General features: G+C 39.7%; 1 protein-coding gene across 1 annotated transcript; it reads right to left on the reverse strand.

Annotated features, from left to right (window-relative positions):
• Nucleotides 1-12404: 12404 nt before the first annotated feature.
• On the reverse strand, nt 12405-14705 carry rbp4l (retinol binding protein 4, like). The gene is made up of 5 exons (XM_041887030.2): nt 14599-14705; nt 14076-14193; nt 13662-13798; nt 12865-13190; nt 12405-12646 (listed from the first exon to the last, which is right to left on the reverse strand). The coding sequence occupies exons 2-5, from the start codon at nt 14190-14192 to the stop codon at nt 12636-12638; spliced, it is 591 nt and encodes a 196-aa protein (XP_041742964.1). The 5' UTR covers nt 14193; nt 14599-14705; the 3' UTR covers nt 12405-12635.
• Between the last annotated feature and the right edge of the window lie 510 nt (nt 14706-15215).

Below are 15215 nucleotides of genomic sequence, written 5' to 3' on the forward strand. Positions count from 1 at the left end.
AAACGTGTGATATTAATAAAAGCCTCTAATCACGGTGCAGCCTAAGCGGACTCTTTGATTGACAGCAATAAGCCACCAACAGCAGACGCGACACGATACTGACTTGGGGTAAGGGGTGATGAACATCAAAGACAGGGAGTGCCCATGGAGACTTACCAGATGTATGCCAAGAAGAGGGTAATAGAAGGTATATAAGGTAGAGTGTTTCCTTTGTTCAAGTTAGTTCGTAACACCAAGGACAAAGCTCTGGTCATTATTGTAACGAACCCGGTACCGATCATTAAACATTTGCATTAACTTTCTACAAAGTGTCTAAATATATTCTTGCATCCTTGATTACTTGAACACCCGAGAAACTCATCATAACAAACACCTTCGTATAATAAAAGAAAAACAAATACACAAAAAAACAAAATAAATTATAATGATTATAAGATTAATACAACAATATAATGAACATCAAATCCTATACAAATGTCCTCTCAATCTCATTCCTTCCCAACTACCCCGAAGTTGATGTTTGCCTCGCAGGTGCAACTTTAAGCCTGGATGCATGTCCTGGATGTCAGGAAGCTTGGCCCCAGTGATGTACTGGGCCGTACGCACTACCCTTTGTAGTGCCTTGCGGTCGGAGGCCGTGCAGTTGCCATACCAGGCGGTGATGCAACCAGTCAGGATGCTCTCGATGGTGCAGCTGTAGAACTTTTTGAGGATCAGAGGACTCATGCCAAATCTTTTCAGTCTCCTGAGGGGAGTAGGCTTTGTCGTGCCCTCTTCACGACTGTCATGATAGTTTGTTGGTGATGTGGACACTAAGGAACTTGAAGCTCTCAACCTGCTCCACTACAGCCCCGTCAATGAGAATGGGGGCATGCTCTTTTCCTGTAGTCCACAACCATCTCCATTGTCTTGATCACGTTGAGGGAGAGGTTGTTATCCTGGCACCACACGGCCAGGTCTCTGACCTCCTCCATATAGGCTGTCTCATCGTTGTCGGTGATCAGGCCTACCACTGTTGTGTCGTCGACAAACTTAATGATGGTGTTGGAGTCGTGCTTGGCCATGCAGTCATGGGTGAACAGGGAGTACTGGAGGGGACTGAGCACGCACCGCTGAGGGGACCCCGTGTTGAGGGTCTGAATACTTATGTAAATGTGATATTTTCGTGTTTTAATTTCAATTTTAGAATAAGGCTGTAACGTAACAAAATGTGGAAAAGTCAAGGGGTCTGAATACTTTCAGAATGCACTCTATATTTAAGGAGAGAACATTGATATACAATCCCGAAATCAGCTGTGACTGTCAATAACTTAAAACGATGTTTGAGTGAGCCCTGAATACAGAAAATGAATGGGGAAGTTGCTTGCAGTCACGGTAGACTCCTCCTCCTCACCACCCCATAGATCTCCATTTATTGTATGTAAGTCAGTACTCATGGTTATTACTTTCTATTCTATCCCCTTAGAACCACATCTTATAAACTCTGACTTCTGTGAGCTGTCAATACAGAAGACTCAGTGTGGTGTGGTTGAACCCAATATCTAATAAACCTGTTCTAAAGACATTGAGACTTGTTCTTGCAGGACAGACCCCATAACCACTAGCACCTATTGCCTGTTATCCCGGATCAGCCTTTAGTATTTTCCATACACTTTAACAACAACACTGCATTCATTCATAGAATAGAGTGATCTATTGAATATGCAATTAATCTGTTTCTTTTATAATTACTGTATCCCATCCTATATTATTCCTAGGCCTATATTATCATTCAAATAATTTAAGAAAATACAGTATTTTATTAAATTTTTTTACCAATTGTTAACACACGTTTGCTGAAACTACATCTCAGGTACTCACAACTCCAAACACAACACACAAAACAGTTAGCCAATTTCCCCAAACCCCACAGACATCTTGCAAAATGAAACATCAATCAAAATCATGTACTCCCTGCTCAAAATGAAACTCTGCATACAAATGAGACACACACACACACACACATCAAATGAATCTAACTTAGTGACAACCGAGATCACACCAATGTGACATATTCAAAACACTACTATCAGAACCTATTTCAGTGTAAAGACTAAGATTTTATTGTTATGCTGTATATTATTTGTGTGTACTCAAACAAGAAAGAAAATGTAAGTTTTATATTTCAACATGACTCAATACATTTCAAACAGCATACTGTAGGCACACATACAGTATAAATGCAAACATACGGTAAATATTTTTGCATATGCAAAGGAAGAAAAGTAAGCCTATTTGTACTACTGTACTGTGTGTTAGATCAATTGTACGGAATAGATAAAGAAACTGTCAAAATACAGTAAAATCAAAATCATAAGTCAAGAAGCAAATACTCCATTGCGAAAACAAAATCAGTAATATCTGTTGTTTTGGTTCGGCCACAGATTTTCATCAACATCACAGGCGATATTCTCCTTAGCCAGACAGCAGGGAAAATATCTTCTGGCATGACACATCCACCCCTGACAGGACTGGAACGTCACCACCGGCCTCCTCCATTGCCTGGAGAACGGCCATTCGTTCATGGGGTTTGCGATCATACACCTTTCACCCCTATGCTGAAAACAACTCCTCAATGGGGTTGAGAAATGGGGAATATGGTGGGAGATAGAGAATTGTAAACCTGGGATGGTCATGGAAGCAGTTTCGGACCTGAGCAGTCCAATGGAAACTCATGTTGTCCCAAATTAGAACATACATTTGCTGCTCAGGATCGCCTGGCCCTCTCTGCTCTGGATGAAAAAGATTGTCATGTAAGGTGTTCAGGAAATTAAGGAGATGGATGGGCAGTGTTGTATGGTCCAAGGGTGGCAAGGCAGTGGAGGACCCCATTGTGGCTCATAGCTGCGCATATGGTGATATTTCCCCCGCGCTGACCAGGTACCTCAATGATGGCTCGTTGACCAATGATGTTCCTTCCTCTCCTCCTCGTCTTTGCTAAATTGAATCCAGCCTCATCTATGAATATGAGTTCCTGGGGGATGGGACTTGCATCCAACTCCATGATTCTCTGAAATGACAGTAAATACTGTAATTGCTGTATAGTAAAGTTCACTGCCAACATCAATGAATCTCTAATTTTTCAAGATTGTAATACTACTATATTGCTTACTTGCACATATTTGTACCGTTTATCCTTCACTCCTTGGGAATTCCTTTCAAATGGGACTCTGTAGATTTGCTTCATCCGGAGATGGTGTTTCTTAAGGATGCGGGCTATGGTTGATAAGCTCACTCTGATGTTATGGCAGGGTTTTCAATAATCTGTTGTTGGATTTCCCGCAGTTTTATGGCATTCTTTTCAACTACCATTTGCACAATGGCAGCCTCCTGTTCATCTGTAAATAGACGCGTTCTACCACCACGTACGTGGTGGTCGTCTTTCAATTCTACAAAACAAAATAGCATGCAGTACAGTGAACACTACAGTAATACAGTATACAAGATAAACATGTTACAAAGTAGTATAGCTCCCAATTTCATACATACAGTAATACATGAAACATTGACTTTGTTTCTCCTTACAGTATGTATTGGAATCTACAGTCTTTACTGTGCTTCATGTTGTACTGCTGTCAAGTAGTAAAAGTAGTAGATAGGTCCAATGTATGCAGTAAATACCTATTCTCATTTTGGAACGCCCAGATGATGGATGCTACGGTGAAGCGGCTCAGATTGGGCAGCACTCTCTGCCCAGCCTCTCTGAAGGTCAAACCATGGTTCACCACATGGTCCACCATAGTTGCCCAAATTTAATCAGCGATTACTATCCTTATTCTTGGTCTTCCTCCACCTCCACCTCCACCTCCACCTCCACCTCCACCTCCACCTCCACCTCCACCTCCACCTCCACCTCCACCTTGTTGAACAGTCTAGCTTGTTGAACAGTGTTGCTTTTCATTTGCACACACAATAGATTTTACTTGTGAAGGTTGTGCCAAAGGTAGAAAATAGTGTGACGTGTTTGCCAAATGTTTGTTATAGAATGAATTGCAATCTGAGTGTAAAGCAAAATATGTGCCAGTAGTATTGCATATTTGGTGTATGGTTCTACTAGTTTTTTACCATCACTTTGGCACCAATTTCAGAACCTTGACGTCATTTTTCAAAACTCTAGACACAAATCTCACAACCAATGATCAAAATGCAAAATTTTCAAAACTCCAACACTTTTTTCAATTGCTTGGATACAATACACATAAAACTAAGATCATTTGTTCATTTATCAAAAATCACCTGTTCAATATGACACAACTTAACATCAAAGTACTACTATTTCAAAAGGCAATTCACACATTACATTTCAGATGAGTGTCTATTCATTTCATTACAATTATCCAACTATCAATTGATACAACTGCTCAAAATGACTCTTAATGCATAGCTGTATGGAAGAAGACAAACAATATTCCATGTTTAGATCATGAAAGTTTCAAGATAACGAGATTCATTGTCACCAATTAGCGTGGAGCATGAACCAATTAGACTACATTATCTATGGATGTAATATTTCATCATCATTATTTATCAGACACCGTTTCTATGGTCCCATGTACCACCTTTTCACACTATTTACAGTATTGACAGTACTGCACTGTATGGATGCAGGCCCTTGTAATTGCTTGTCCAATTCTGCCAACTCGTTACTGATGATTGAGTTCACATTGTGGAACGAGTATATAAAGAATTGATTGGGATTCACTGGCAACAACATAGCGATACGTACTGTAACATGGAGCCGGCAGGTGATCCAGGTCACAATAGAGGTCAAGCAGTGGTGGGAGGAAGACGAGGAAGACGTGTTGGTCAAAGGAATGGCAGGGGACAAGCACCCCTTCTGAGAGGTGGTCGTGGGCCTCGTTTGAGAGGTGTGGGGGAACGTGGTAGAGGACAAGGCCACGGACCAAGACAGCAGCAGCAACAGCAAAGAGTGTCCAATGAAATCCGAGCAATAGTTGTAGACCATGTCATAAATCATGGCATGACAATGACTGAGGTGGCTACAATGATACAACCAAACCTCAGAAGGTCAACCGTGGCCTCAATAATCAGAACTTTCCGCAACGAGAACCGGTAAGTCGTCAGCATGCACTAAACATTATGCTGATCTCAATTGTCAAATGACTGCATACCAATGTGTATCACAGAGTAGGTGATGTGACCAAGTGTCTTCTTACTGTAATGTTCCCTGTAGAATTGAGACTAGGTGAAATAGGGGAGGCAGAGGCAAAATTCTGACTGACCAACAAGAGCAGGCTGTGGTCGATTTGGTTCGGGACAGAAATGATATTCGCCTTACAGAAATTTGCCAGCATATCTTGGACAATGAAGACATGTTTAACAATGTGGAATCCATAAGTTTGCCGACTATTGCACGCATGCTGAAAAGGCACCAGGTGTCTTTAAAACAACTATACCGTGTGCCTTTTGAAAGAAATGCAGACAGAGTGAAGCAAACGAGGACTGAGTATGTTCAGGTATGTTCAGTTTCAAGATGGCTATTGTAATAAAATCCCTAATAATTCTACATTGTACAGTAATCAGTAAATATCTTTCCAAAATGTATATTTAGAGGGTGATGGAGCTGGGTGCTGATGACAACCATCACAAATTCATATATTTGGATGAGGCAGGCTTTAACCTGGCCAAGACAAGGAGGAGAGGTCGGAATTTCATTGGCCAGCGGGCAACCATCCAAGTACCTGGACAACGTGGGGCCAACATTACCATGTGTGCGGCTATATCAGAAGATGGTGTGGTGGGATGCAGACCTCGTATTGGATCATATAATGCAGCTCTCCTTGTAACCTTCCTTGATGAGCTCGATCAGGTCTGTAGAGCTGATGGCATGACCTATGTCATTGTGTGGGATAATGTCAGGTTCCACCATGCTCATATGGTGCAAGCATGGTTTCAGGCCCATGCACAATTTACCACCCTGTATTTACCCCCATACTCTCCTTTCCTTAACCCGATTTTAGGAATTTTTCTCCACATGGAGATGGAAGGTTTATGATAGGCGCCCTCATGAACAAGTCACTCTTCTCCAGGCCATTGATGACGCATGCAATGACATCACGGCAGACCAGTGTCGGGCCTGGATTCGCCATGCACAAAGGTTTTATCCAAGATGTTTGGCTAATGAAAACATCCATTGTGATGTAGATGAGAACCTGTGGCCAAATCCACAAGACAGAGTTGATGAAAATGTAGAAGTACAGTAATCACTCCTATGTTTAGCTTTTTACAGTACAAGCAAGCAAGTTAAGGAACACTGCATTTGATGTTTTATAGTACTGTATTATTTTTCATCAATATATTTCAGATTTTGTTCAATGATTCCACTGTGTCTGTAGTATTCTCTCTACCACTGCAGTACTTTTACAGGGATGTATTTACATGTAGTACCATAATGAAACATGTATCACCTTTTGTACTACAATATTAAATGATTGTACGAACAATGACACAGTGAAACTATCGGTTGCTTGTGTGTGGGTGATCTAAATTAACGTTTCATTGGTATTTCACAATACATTTGTTTTTTGAACCAATGATTGTGCAAGTGCAATATTTCTTTAAAGATATGAAGCACAATACAATGTTTTGAACATTGGACAGCCTGTGTTACAAGTGATGACCGTTTTGAGTTTTGTGTCTAGAGTTTTGAAAAATGACGTCAAGGTTCTGAAATTAGTGCCAAAGTGATTGTAAAAAACTGTAAATGAGTTACAGGTTTGGGTCATGTTGCCTCATGGGCCAGTTTCAGTGTGTAAACAATTGGGAAAAACTGTAACGCTATCTTCACTCTTGTATTTGGTATGCAGCATTACCAAAGCCTGTTTATATTGATCTCTGCACGTTCAGGTGTGTTCCGTGTTGTTCTGTGTTGTTCAGGTGTGTTTTGTGTCATTCAGGTGTGTCTGTGTTGTTCAGGTGTGTCTGTGTTGTTCAGGTGTGTCTGTGTTGTTCAGGTGTGTTCTGGGTTGTTCAGTTGTGTTCTGGGTTGTTCAAGTATGTTGTTCAGGTGTGTTCTGGGTTATCCAGGTGTGTTGTGTTGTTCCAGTATGTTGTTCTGTGTGTTTTGGGTTATTCAGGTGTGTTCTGGGTTGTTCAAGTATGTTGTCCTGTGTTTTTTGGGTTGTCCAGGTGTGTTCTGGGTTGTCCAGGTGTGTTATGTGTTGTTCAGGTGTGTTGTTCCAGTGTGTTGTACAGGTGGGTTATCGCCACATTGTTTATTGTCAGCGATTAACGAGCTTCTACTGTCCAGCTGTTCTACTGTCCAACCTTTTTTGATATACTAAGAGGACCGTTATTAGCATGTTTTAACCACTCCTATGTAAATGGTAGATTATCTGACACTCAAGAAGAAGGTCTGATCTCATTATTACTGAAACAGGATACAAGTGGAAAATATAAAGATCCAGTCCATTTACAAAATTGGAGGCCCCTTACACTTCAGTGTTGTGATGCGAAAATCCTGGCAAAATGTATAGCGCATAGAATTAAAAAGGTATTGTCGGATATTATTCATTCTAATCAGACAGGTTTTTTACATGGAAGATACATTGGAGATAATATAAGGCAAGTATTGGAAACAATAGAACACTATGGAAAATATGGGAAACCAGGCCTGCTATTCATAGCAGACTTGGAAAAGGCATTTGATAAAGTTCGACTGGAATTTATATATAAATGCCTGGAGCATTTCAATTTTGGAGAATCTCTTATAAAATGGGTCAAAATCATGTATAGTAACCCTAGGTGTAAAATAGTAAATAATGGCTATTTCTCAGAAAGTTTTAAACTGTCAAGAGGAGTGAAACAAGGTTGTCCACTATCGGCATATCTATTTATTGTGGCCATCGAGATGTTAGCTATTAAAATCAGATCCAATAATAATATCAGAGGATTAGAAATACAGGGCTTAAAAACAAAGGTGTCATTGTACGCAGATGATTCATGTTTTCTTTTAGATCCACAACTAGAATCCCTCCACAGCCTCATAGAGGATCTAGATACATTTTCTAACCTCTCTGGATTAAAACCAAATTATGATAAATGTACTATATTACGTATTGGATCACTAAAAAATACAATTTTTACATTACCATGTAGTTTACCAATAAAATGGTCTGATGGTGATGTGGATATACTCGGAATACATATCCCAAAGGAAATAAATGATCTCACTTCAATAAATTTTAATAGAAAGTTAGCAAAAATAGATAAGATCTTACTACCATGGAAAGGAAAATACCTGTCAATTTGTGGGAAAATCACCCTGATTAACTCTTTAGTATTATCCCAGTTTACCTATTTGCTTATGGTCTTGCCTACGCCTAGCAAACAGTTTTTTAAATTATATGAGAAAAAAATATTCAATTTTATTTGGAACGGCAAGCCAGACAAAATTAAAAGAGCATATTTATATAATGAATATGAATTCGGAGGACAGAAATTATTAAATATTAAAGCATTAGACCTATCACTAAAATCTTCAGTCATCCAAAAGTTATACTTAAATCCGAACTGGTTCTCAAGCAAATTAGTAAGATTGTCTCACCCACTGTTCAAGAAAGGCCTTTTTCCCTTTATTCAGATTACAACCTCTCACTTTCAGTTATTTGAAAAGGAAATAATCTCCCAAATGTCACTATTTCTAAAACAAGCCATAGAAAGTTGGTTGCAATTTCAATTTAATCCTCCAGAAACGACAGAACAAATAATGCAACAAATATTGTGGTTAAATTCAAATATACTAATTGACAAAAAACCTTTATTTTCTGACAGAATGTTTAAAAAAAGGTATAATCTTCGTAAATGATATCATCGGTAGGACTGGTGGAGTTATGTCGCACATGCAGCTAACAAAAACATATGGAAATGTCTGCTCTATCCAAAATTACAACCAAATAATTGCAGCCTTACCGCAAAAGTGGAAGAGGAAAGTTGAAGGGGGAGAAAGTAAGGAACTTGTCTGTCGGCCTTGCATTAAAGAACATAATTGGTTAAGGAAAACTGTGATAAATAAAAAAGTATATCAGTTTCACTTAAGGACCAAAGGATTGACAGCCGTCCCATATAGATTGCAAAATAGTTGGGAAGAGATCTTTGACGCTGCGATCCCATGGCATAGTGTTTATGAACTGACACGCAAAAACGACACTGGATTCAAAAATTAGAATCTTTCAATTTAAATTATTATATAAAATTCTTGCTACCAATAGAATGTTATTTATATGGGGGATACAATCTTCCCAGCTCTGCAGATTTTGCTGTGAAGAGATAGAATCATTAGATCATTTGTTTTGGTTCTGTCCATTTGTAGCTTGTTTTTGGACACAGGTCCAGGAATGGCTAAAGGATTGCAATATTTACCTGGAACTAACCTTGCAGATAGCATTACTGGGTGATCTGAAAAGTCATAGTCAATCAATCAATAATATAATAATACTTTTAGCAAAAATGTTTATTTTTAATTCACAATCTGTAGAAGCAATGAGAATAGAAAGGTTCAGAACTTTTGTAAAACATCACAGTACGGTTGAAATATATATGGCAAATAGAAATCCTATATGGATGGTGTTAAGAGATAGATGGGAGGTATTGAATAGAGTTGAAGGATGGGACTAATAACAAATAACAACAAATAATAACAAAGATAGCTAATAATGTAAGCATACTGTGTCCATAATAAGTATATAGGTTGTATGTTGGGAGCTTTTGGGAAAGAGCACAGTTAGAAAGATATGGCATTTAGAAGCAAACCGGATGGACATCATGAAAATGATCGGAGAGGTTGAGAGTAGAAGAGGTTCAGGAGCAAAAAAATTAATAAATATATATATATATATATATATATATATAGAATTATTGTAAAATTAACTCTGTCCATAAGGTGTAGATAGTAAGTATAGACCGGAAGTAGAGGCCTGGGCGTTGTTGTTCACTAATTTACTCCAAGTAGGGAAAGGATGGTGGGGTTGAAAAGTAATAAAGGGGAATATATATATACAAAATAAAAAAAACATGGGGGATTGGAAGTGATGCAGACAATTACATTGATAGAAGATACAATCTATCTGCAATATTAAGCTGATCCATCCCCCCAAAAAAAAATAAATAAAAAAAATAATAATATATATATATATATATATATATATATATATATATATATATATATATATATATATATATTTCAGATTTTGTTCAATGATTCCACTGTGTCTGTAGTATTCTCTCTACCACTGCAGTACTTTTACAGGGATGTATTTACATGTAGTACCATAATGAAACATGTATCACCTTTTGTACTACAATATTAAATGATTGTACGAACAATGACACAGTGAAACTATCGGTTGCTTGTGTGTGGGTGATCTAAATTAACGTTTCATTGGTATTTCACAATACATTTGTTTTTTGAACCAATGATTGTGCAAGTGCAATATTTCTTTAAAGATATGAAGCACAATACAATGTTTTGAACATTGGACAGCCTGTGTTACAAGTGATGACCGTTTTGAGTTTTGTGTCTAGAGTTTTGAAAAATGACGTCAAGGTTCTGAAATTAGTGCCAAAGTGATTGTAAAAAACTGTAAATGAGTTACAGGTTTGGGTCATGTTGCCTCATGGGCCAGTTTCAGTGTGTAAACAATTGGGAAAAACTGTAACGCTATCTTCACTCTTGTATTTGGTATGCAGCATTACCAAAGCCTGTTTATATTGATCTCTGCACGTTCAGGTGTGTTCCGTGTTGTTCTGTGTTGTTCAGGTGTGTTTTGTGTCATTCAGGTGTGTCTGTGTTGTTCAGGTGTGTCTGTGTTGTTCAGGTGTGTCTGTGTTGTTCAGGTGTGTTCTGGGTTGTTCAGTTGTGTTCTGGGTTGTTCAAGTATGTTGTTCAGGTGTGTTCTGGGTTGTCCAGGTGTGTTGTGTTGTTCCAGTATGTTGTTCTGTGTGTTTTGGGTTATTCAGGTGTGTTCTGGGTTGTTCAAGTATGTTGTCCTGTGTTTTTTGGGTTGTCCAGGTGTGTTCTGGGTTGTCCAGGTGTGTTATGTGTTGTTCAGGTGTGTTGTTCCAGTGTGTTGTACAGGTGGGTTATCGCCACATTGTTTATTGTCAGCGATTAACGAGCTTCTACTGTCCAGCCATGATCTCATCAGGAGTAATCCAGTCTAACCTCTTATCTCCCAACTCTCACCATGGGGTGGAAATGGATCAGATCAACGTGAAAACCCACTTCATCTCCGTAGGCCACTTCTGAGACACCTTCCAAGCTGTCCCTGTTTTAACCTCAGGCATATGGGTGAGATTATGGACAGTGCAGTATGTAGGTCGGGGGTGGGCAAACCTTTTGGCTCAAGGGCCACATCAAGATTTCGTAATTCAACGGAATGCCGCAAAGATTTGTTTTTGACTGATTTGTTTGTCCAAATCAATTTGCTGGCCAGAAAAAGGTCAGCTGATGAAACTGTGGGTTTGCACAACCGAAGAATTTCTGCACAAACTGTCAGAAACCGTCTCAGTGAAGCTCATCTGCATGCTCGTTTTCCTCTCTAGGGTCTTGACCTGACTGCAGTTCGGCATCATAACCGACTTCAGTGGGCAAATGCTCACCTTAGATGGCCACTGGAGAACTGTGCTCTTCACGGATGAGGCCCATTGTTGTGCCATTCATCTGCTGCCATCAGCTCATGTTTCAGCATGATAATGCGCGGCTCCATGTCACAAGGATTTGTACACAATTCCTGGAAGCTGAAAATGTCTGATTTTCTGATCCATGCTCTTATCTTTTTTTTATAGTATATGTGACCAACATATGCATATCTGTATTCCCAGTCATGTGAAATCCATAGATTAGGGCCTAATTTATTTATTTCAATTGACGGATATCCTAATATGAACTGTAACTCAGTAAAATCTTTGAAATTGTTGAATGTTGCATTTATATTTTTGTTCAGTGTAACTTTGAGGTTCGTTGTGGCGCTCTGTCTCAGTGTTGATCTCAAAGGTACCTCAGGTATGGTTCTCAGTTTAGTGATGTATATCGCTCTTTATAAACTGGGTGTTTTGAGCCCTGAAAGCTGTGGTATATCAGACCGTATACCAAGGTTATGACAAAGCATTTATTTTTACTCTTCTAATTACGTTGGTAACCAGTTTATAATAGCAATAAGGCACCTCAGGGGTTTGTGATATATGGCCAATATACCACGGCTAAGGTCTGTATCCAGGCACTCCGCGTTACCTTGTGTGTAAGAATATCCCTTAGCCACGGTATATTGGCCATATACCACACCCACTTGGGCCTTACTGCTTAAATACAGTCTTGATCAAACTTGGATGCAACTCAGAGATTTGTTGAAAAAAAAAAGATTTATTTTCACACACACACTTGACTTGACAGAACACACCAACCTAATTGAGCAACCCTTCCCTTCAGACAATGGGTGGCAGAGGTGAGCTTCTTCCCTCTTGCCTCGCAACACGGTCTATTCATTTCTACAGCGCTGCTATGGATCCATCCATCGGCCCTGGATGCCTCTTCTCATGCCAGCATGCTTAAGGAATTCAGCACAGGCTGTGCTGACAACTTAGCAAGCTCCTGTAGAGGAAAGAGAAACATAAGTTAGGTTAGGGAGCATGAATAAGTTATCTTCCTAAGATTGTGAATATTTCTGATTGTATTTTAACTACAACTCTAAGCTCCCTCTTATCTTTCATTCATTCATCAGGAATCTTTGCTTCATGTTCATTGCAATTATCTAGATGTGATCTCATTTGTTTTCATGCTGTGTCCCTATAGACAGGTGTCCAACTCACCGGACTGCAGGACAGGCTCGAACTGGCCAGCCATGCAGATCTCCTCCTGTTTCCCACGGACGATGCGCTGGATGGCTGGGGGCAGGCCACGGGGGTTACGGGAGAAGATCAGGGAGTAACCATCCTCACAGCTTCCATCCTCCTTCAGGGTACGGCAGGCGTAGGTGATGGCATAGTTGTCATAGTCGGTGTCAATCACCCAGTAGTTGTCACCTCCACTGGACAGGTAGCTGGCTAACCCCTGGTAGTTCATAAACATCTTGCCGGGGGTGGTGGGGTTAGGCACACTGTACTGGGCAGCCATGTCAGCACACACAACCCAGAACCTGTCATCACAACAACACACACTCATTAGAACACAACCCAGAACCTGTCATCACAACAACACACACTCATTAGAACACAACCCAGAACCTGTCATCACAACAACACACACTCATTAGAACACAACCCAGAACCTGTCATCACAACAACACACACTCATCAGCACACAACCCAGAACCTGTCAACACAACAACACACACTCATCAGCACACAACCCAGAACAAACTCAAACTCATATCAGCTCTCACAAATCAGAACCGGTGGTCAAATACAAACACAACATTATTGCGATCTATAACCTACACTGTAAACTGTTGTCTATATTTCCTGTCCACAAAATCTTGTGGTCTAACAGACAAATAGTTTATATTAATGTTCAGATATCAATCCACATTCTTCCGTACAATTAGACAATTAGTTTAGCCTCTATGCTTGATATGCTAGTTCTTCCAAGTTGATATAGATCTGCTCACCCGAAGAGAGTAACACGTCCCTTGGAGGAGGCGGTCATGGTGCCGTCATCATCGATGGTGTACTCAGCAGAGATGTTGTCCTGGAGGAACAGTCCCTCAGGGTCCTTCTTCTGAAGAGCATACCATTTCCCTGCATACTGCAACAGAGAGAACCAGAATAAAACCAGAAAGGTGAGAAACACTCTCACACACCGTAGACAGTGATGGAGATGAGGATGGAAATCCAGAGCACTAAATGTATATATGGAGATTCAAGACTTTATCAGTAGATCATTATAGTCATCTCTTATGCATTTACGTTACACATTCTCGTATAGCCATGTTTATCCGATCATGTTTAAAACTGACATTTTTCGCTTGTTTTTGTTTGTCTAGGGATGTGACCCATAATGTATGTACTGTAGCAAAGCTCACCCTCTTCGGTTCAAAGTCCTCCTTGACTGTGAAGCTGTCGACCACGCAGGAGGCAGACCAGGCGTGTTCCACGCAGGCCATCAGGACCATGAGGAGAGCCAGCTTTGATGATCCCATGCTGCACAGCACAGAGAGAGAGAGACAATGGGGATTAACTGATACACACCAGATCAGGCGAGAGAGCCTCAAATCAAGTTAGTAAACATTCAATGCATTCCTAGAGACACTGTAGTAGTTGGAGTAAAATTATATCAAAAATAGCTGTTCTTATAAAATAAATTGAGGTACGATGGTCATTCTGTTACATATTCATAGGGTCTTGAGGTAGAAATGAGCTGTCTAATCCCATATTTTGCATGCACATCTATACAAAAGCACAACTCATTCTTAGCTAGGTAGTATCTTCCAAAAACAATTCTTACTGTATTTAAGAACAATATTTACATTTTCAGTAAGATAATCAAGTTCTATTATAGCATAAAATATATCCACGGATCCTCTCTACCAAGTCGCTGGACCTTACCTGTCTTTGTAAAGATGAGCAGCAAGTAGAATTCAGTGATCTCTGTTTTGTGGTTGTCCGTTAGGTTATGGAGTCTCTTGTGTTTGGGGTCCTTTATATACACGAACACAGACAAGCTTACTGATTATTTTCACTTCTTGTAAGTAAATAAGGTGATTAAATCGCGGGTTAATCCGGTTGGTGAAATTCCGACTGTAATCTGGCTTCACCTCTGAACCCGCCCACGCCTCCCGTAAAAACAATTAGGGCTTTATGTAACTGCAAAGAAACAGACACACAAACACATACACACACACACACACACACACTTACAATGGGAAAATGTATTGTCCAAACACAGAGGACCAGTAGGATTAGAGAAATCATACCCAGCACTAATAAGCATTAGTTGTTCTGTTCCAGCACATACAGTGGGGAAAAAAAGTATTTAGTCAGCCACCAATTGTGCAAGTTCTCCCACTTAAAAATATGAGAGAGGCCTGTAATTTTCATCATAGGTACACGTCAACTATGACAGAGAAAATGAGGGAAAAAAATCCAGAAAATCACATTGTAGGATTTTTTATGAATTTATTTGCAAATTATGGTGGAAAATAAGTATTTGGTCAATAACAAAA

This window comes from Coregonus clupeaformis, chromosome 9, assembly GCF_020615455.1.
Source record: "Coregonus clupeaformis isolate EN_2021a chromosome 9, ASM2061545v1, whole genome shotgun sequence".
Taxonomy (NCBI): Eukaryota; Metazoa; Chordata; class Actinopteri; order Salmoniformes; family Salmonidae; genus Coregonus; species Coregonus clupeaformis.

Coding starts and splice junctions, on each gene's coding strand:
- rbp4l (XM_041887030.2), bottom strand. CDS start 14,192: ATGGGATCATCAAAGCTGGCTCTCCTCATGGTCCTGATGGCCTGCGTG. Junction 13,799..14,075: donor AGGACTTTGAACCGAAGAGG/GTGAGCTTTGCT, acceptor TCTCTGTTGCAG/TATGCAGGGAAATGGTATGC. Junction 13,191..13,661: donor GGACGTGTTACTCTCTTCGG/GTGAGCAGATCT, acceptor TTGTGATGACAG/GTTCTGGGTTGTGTGTGCTG.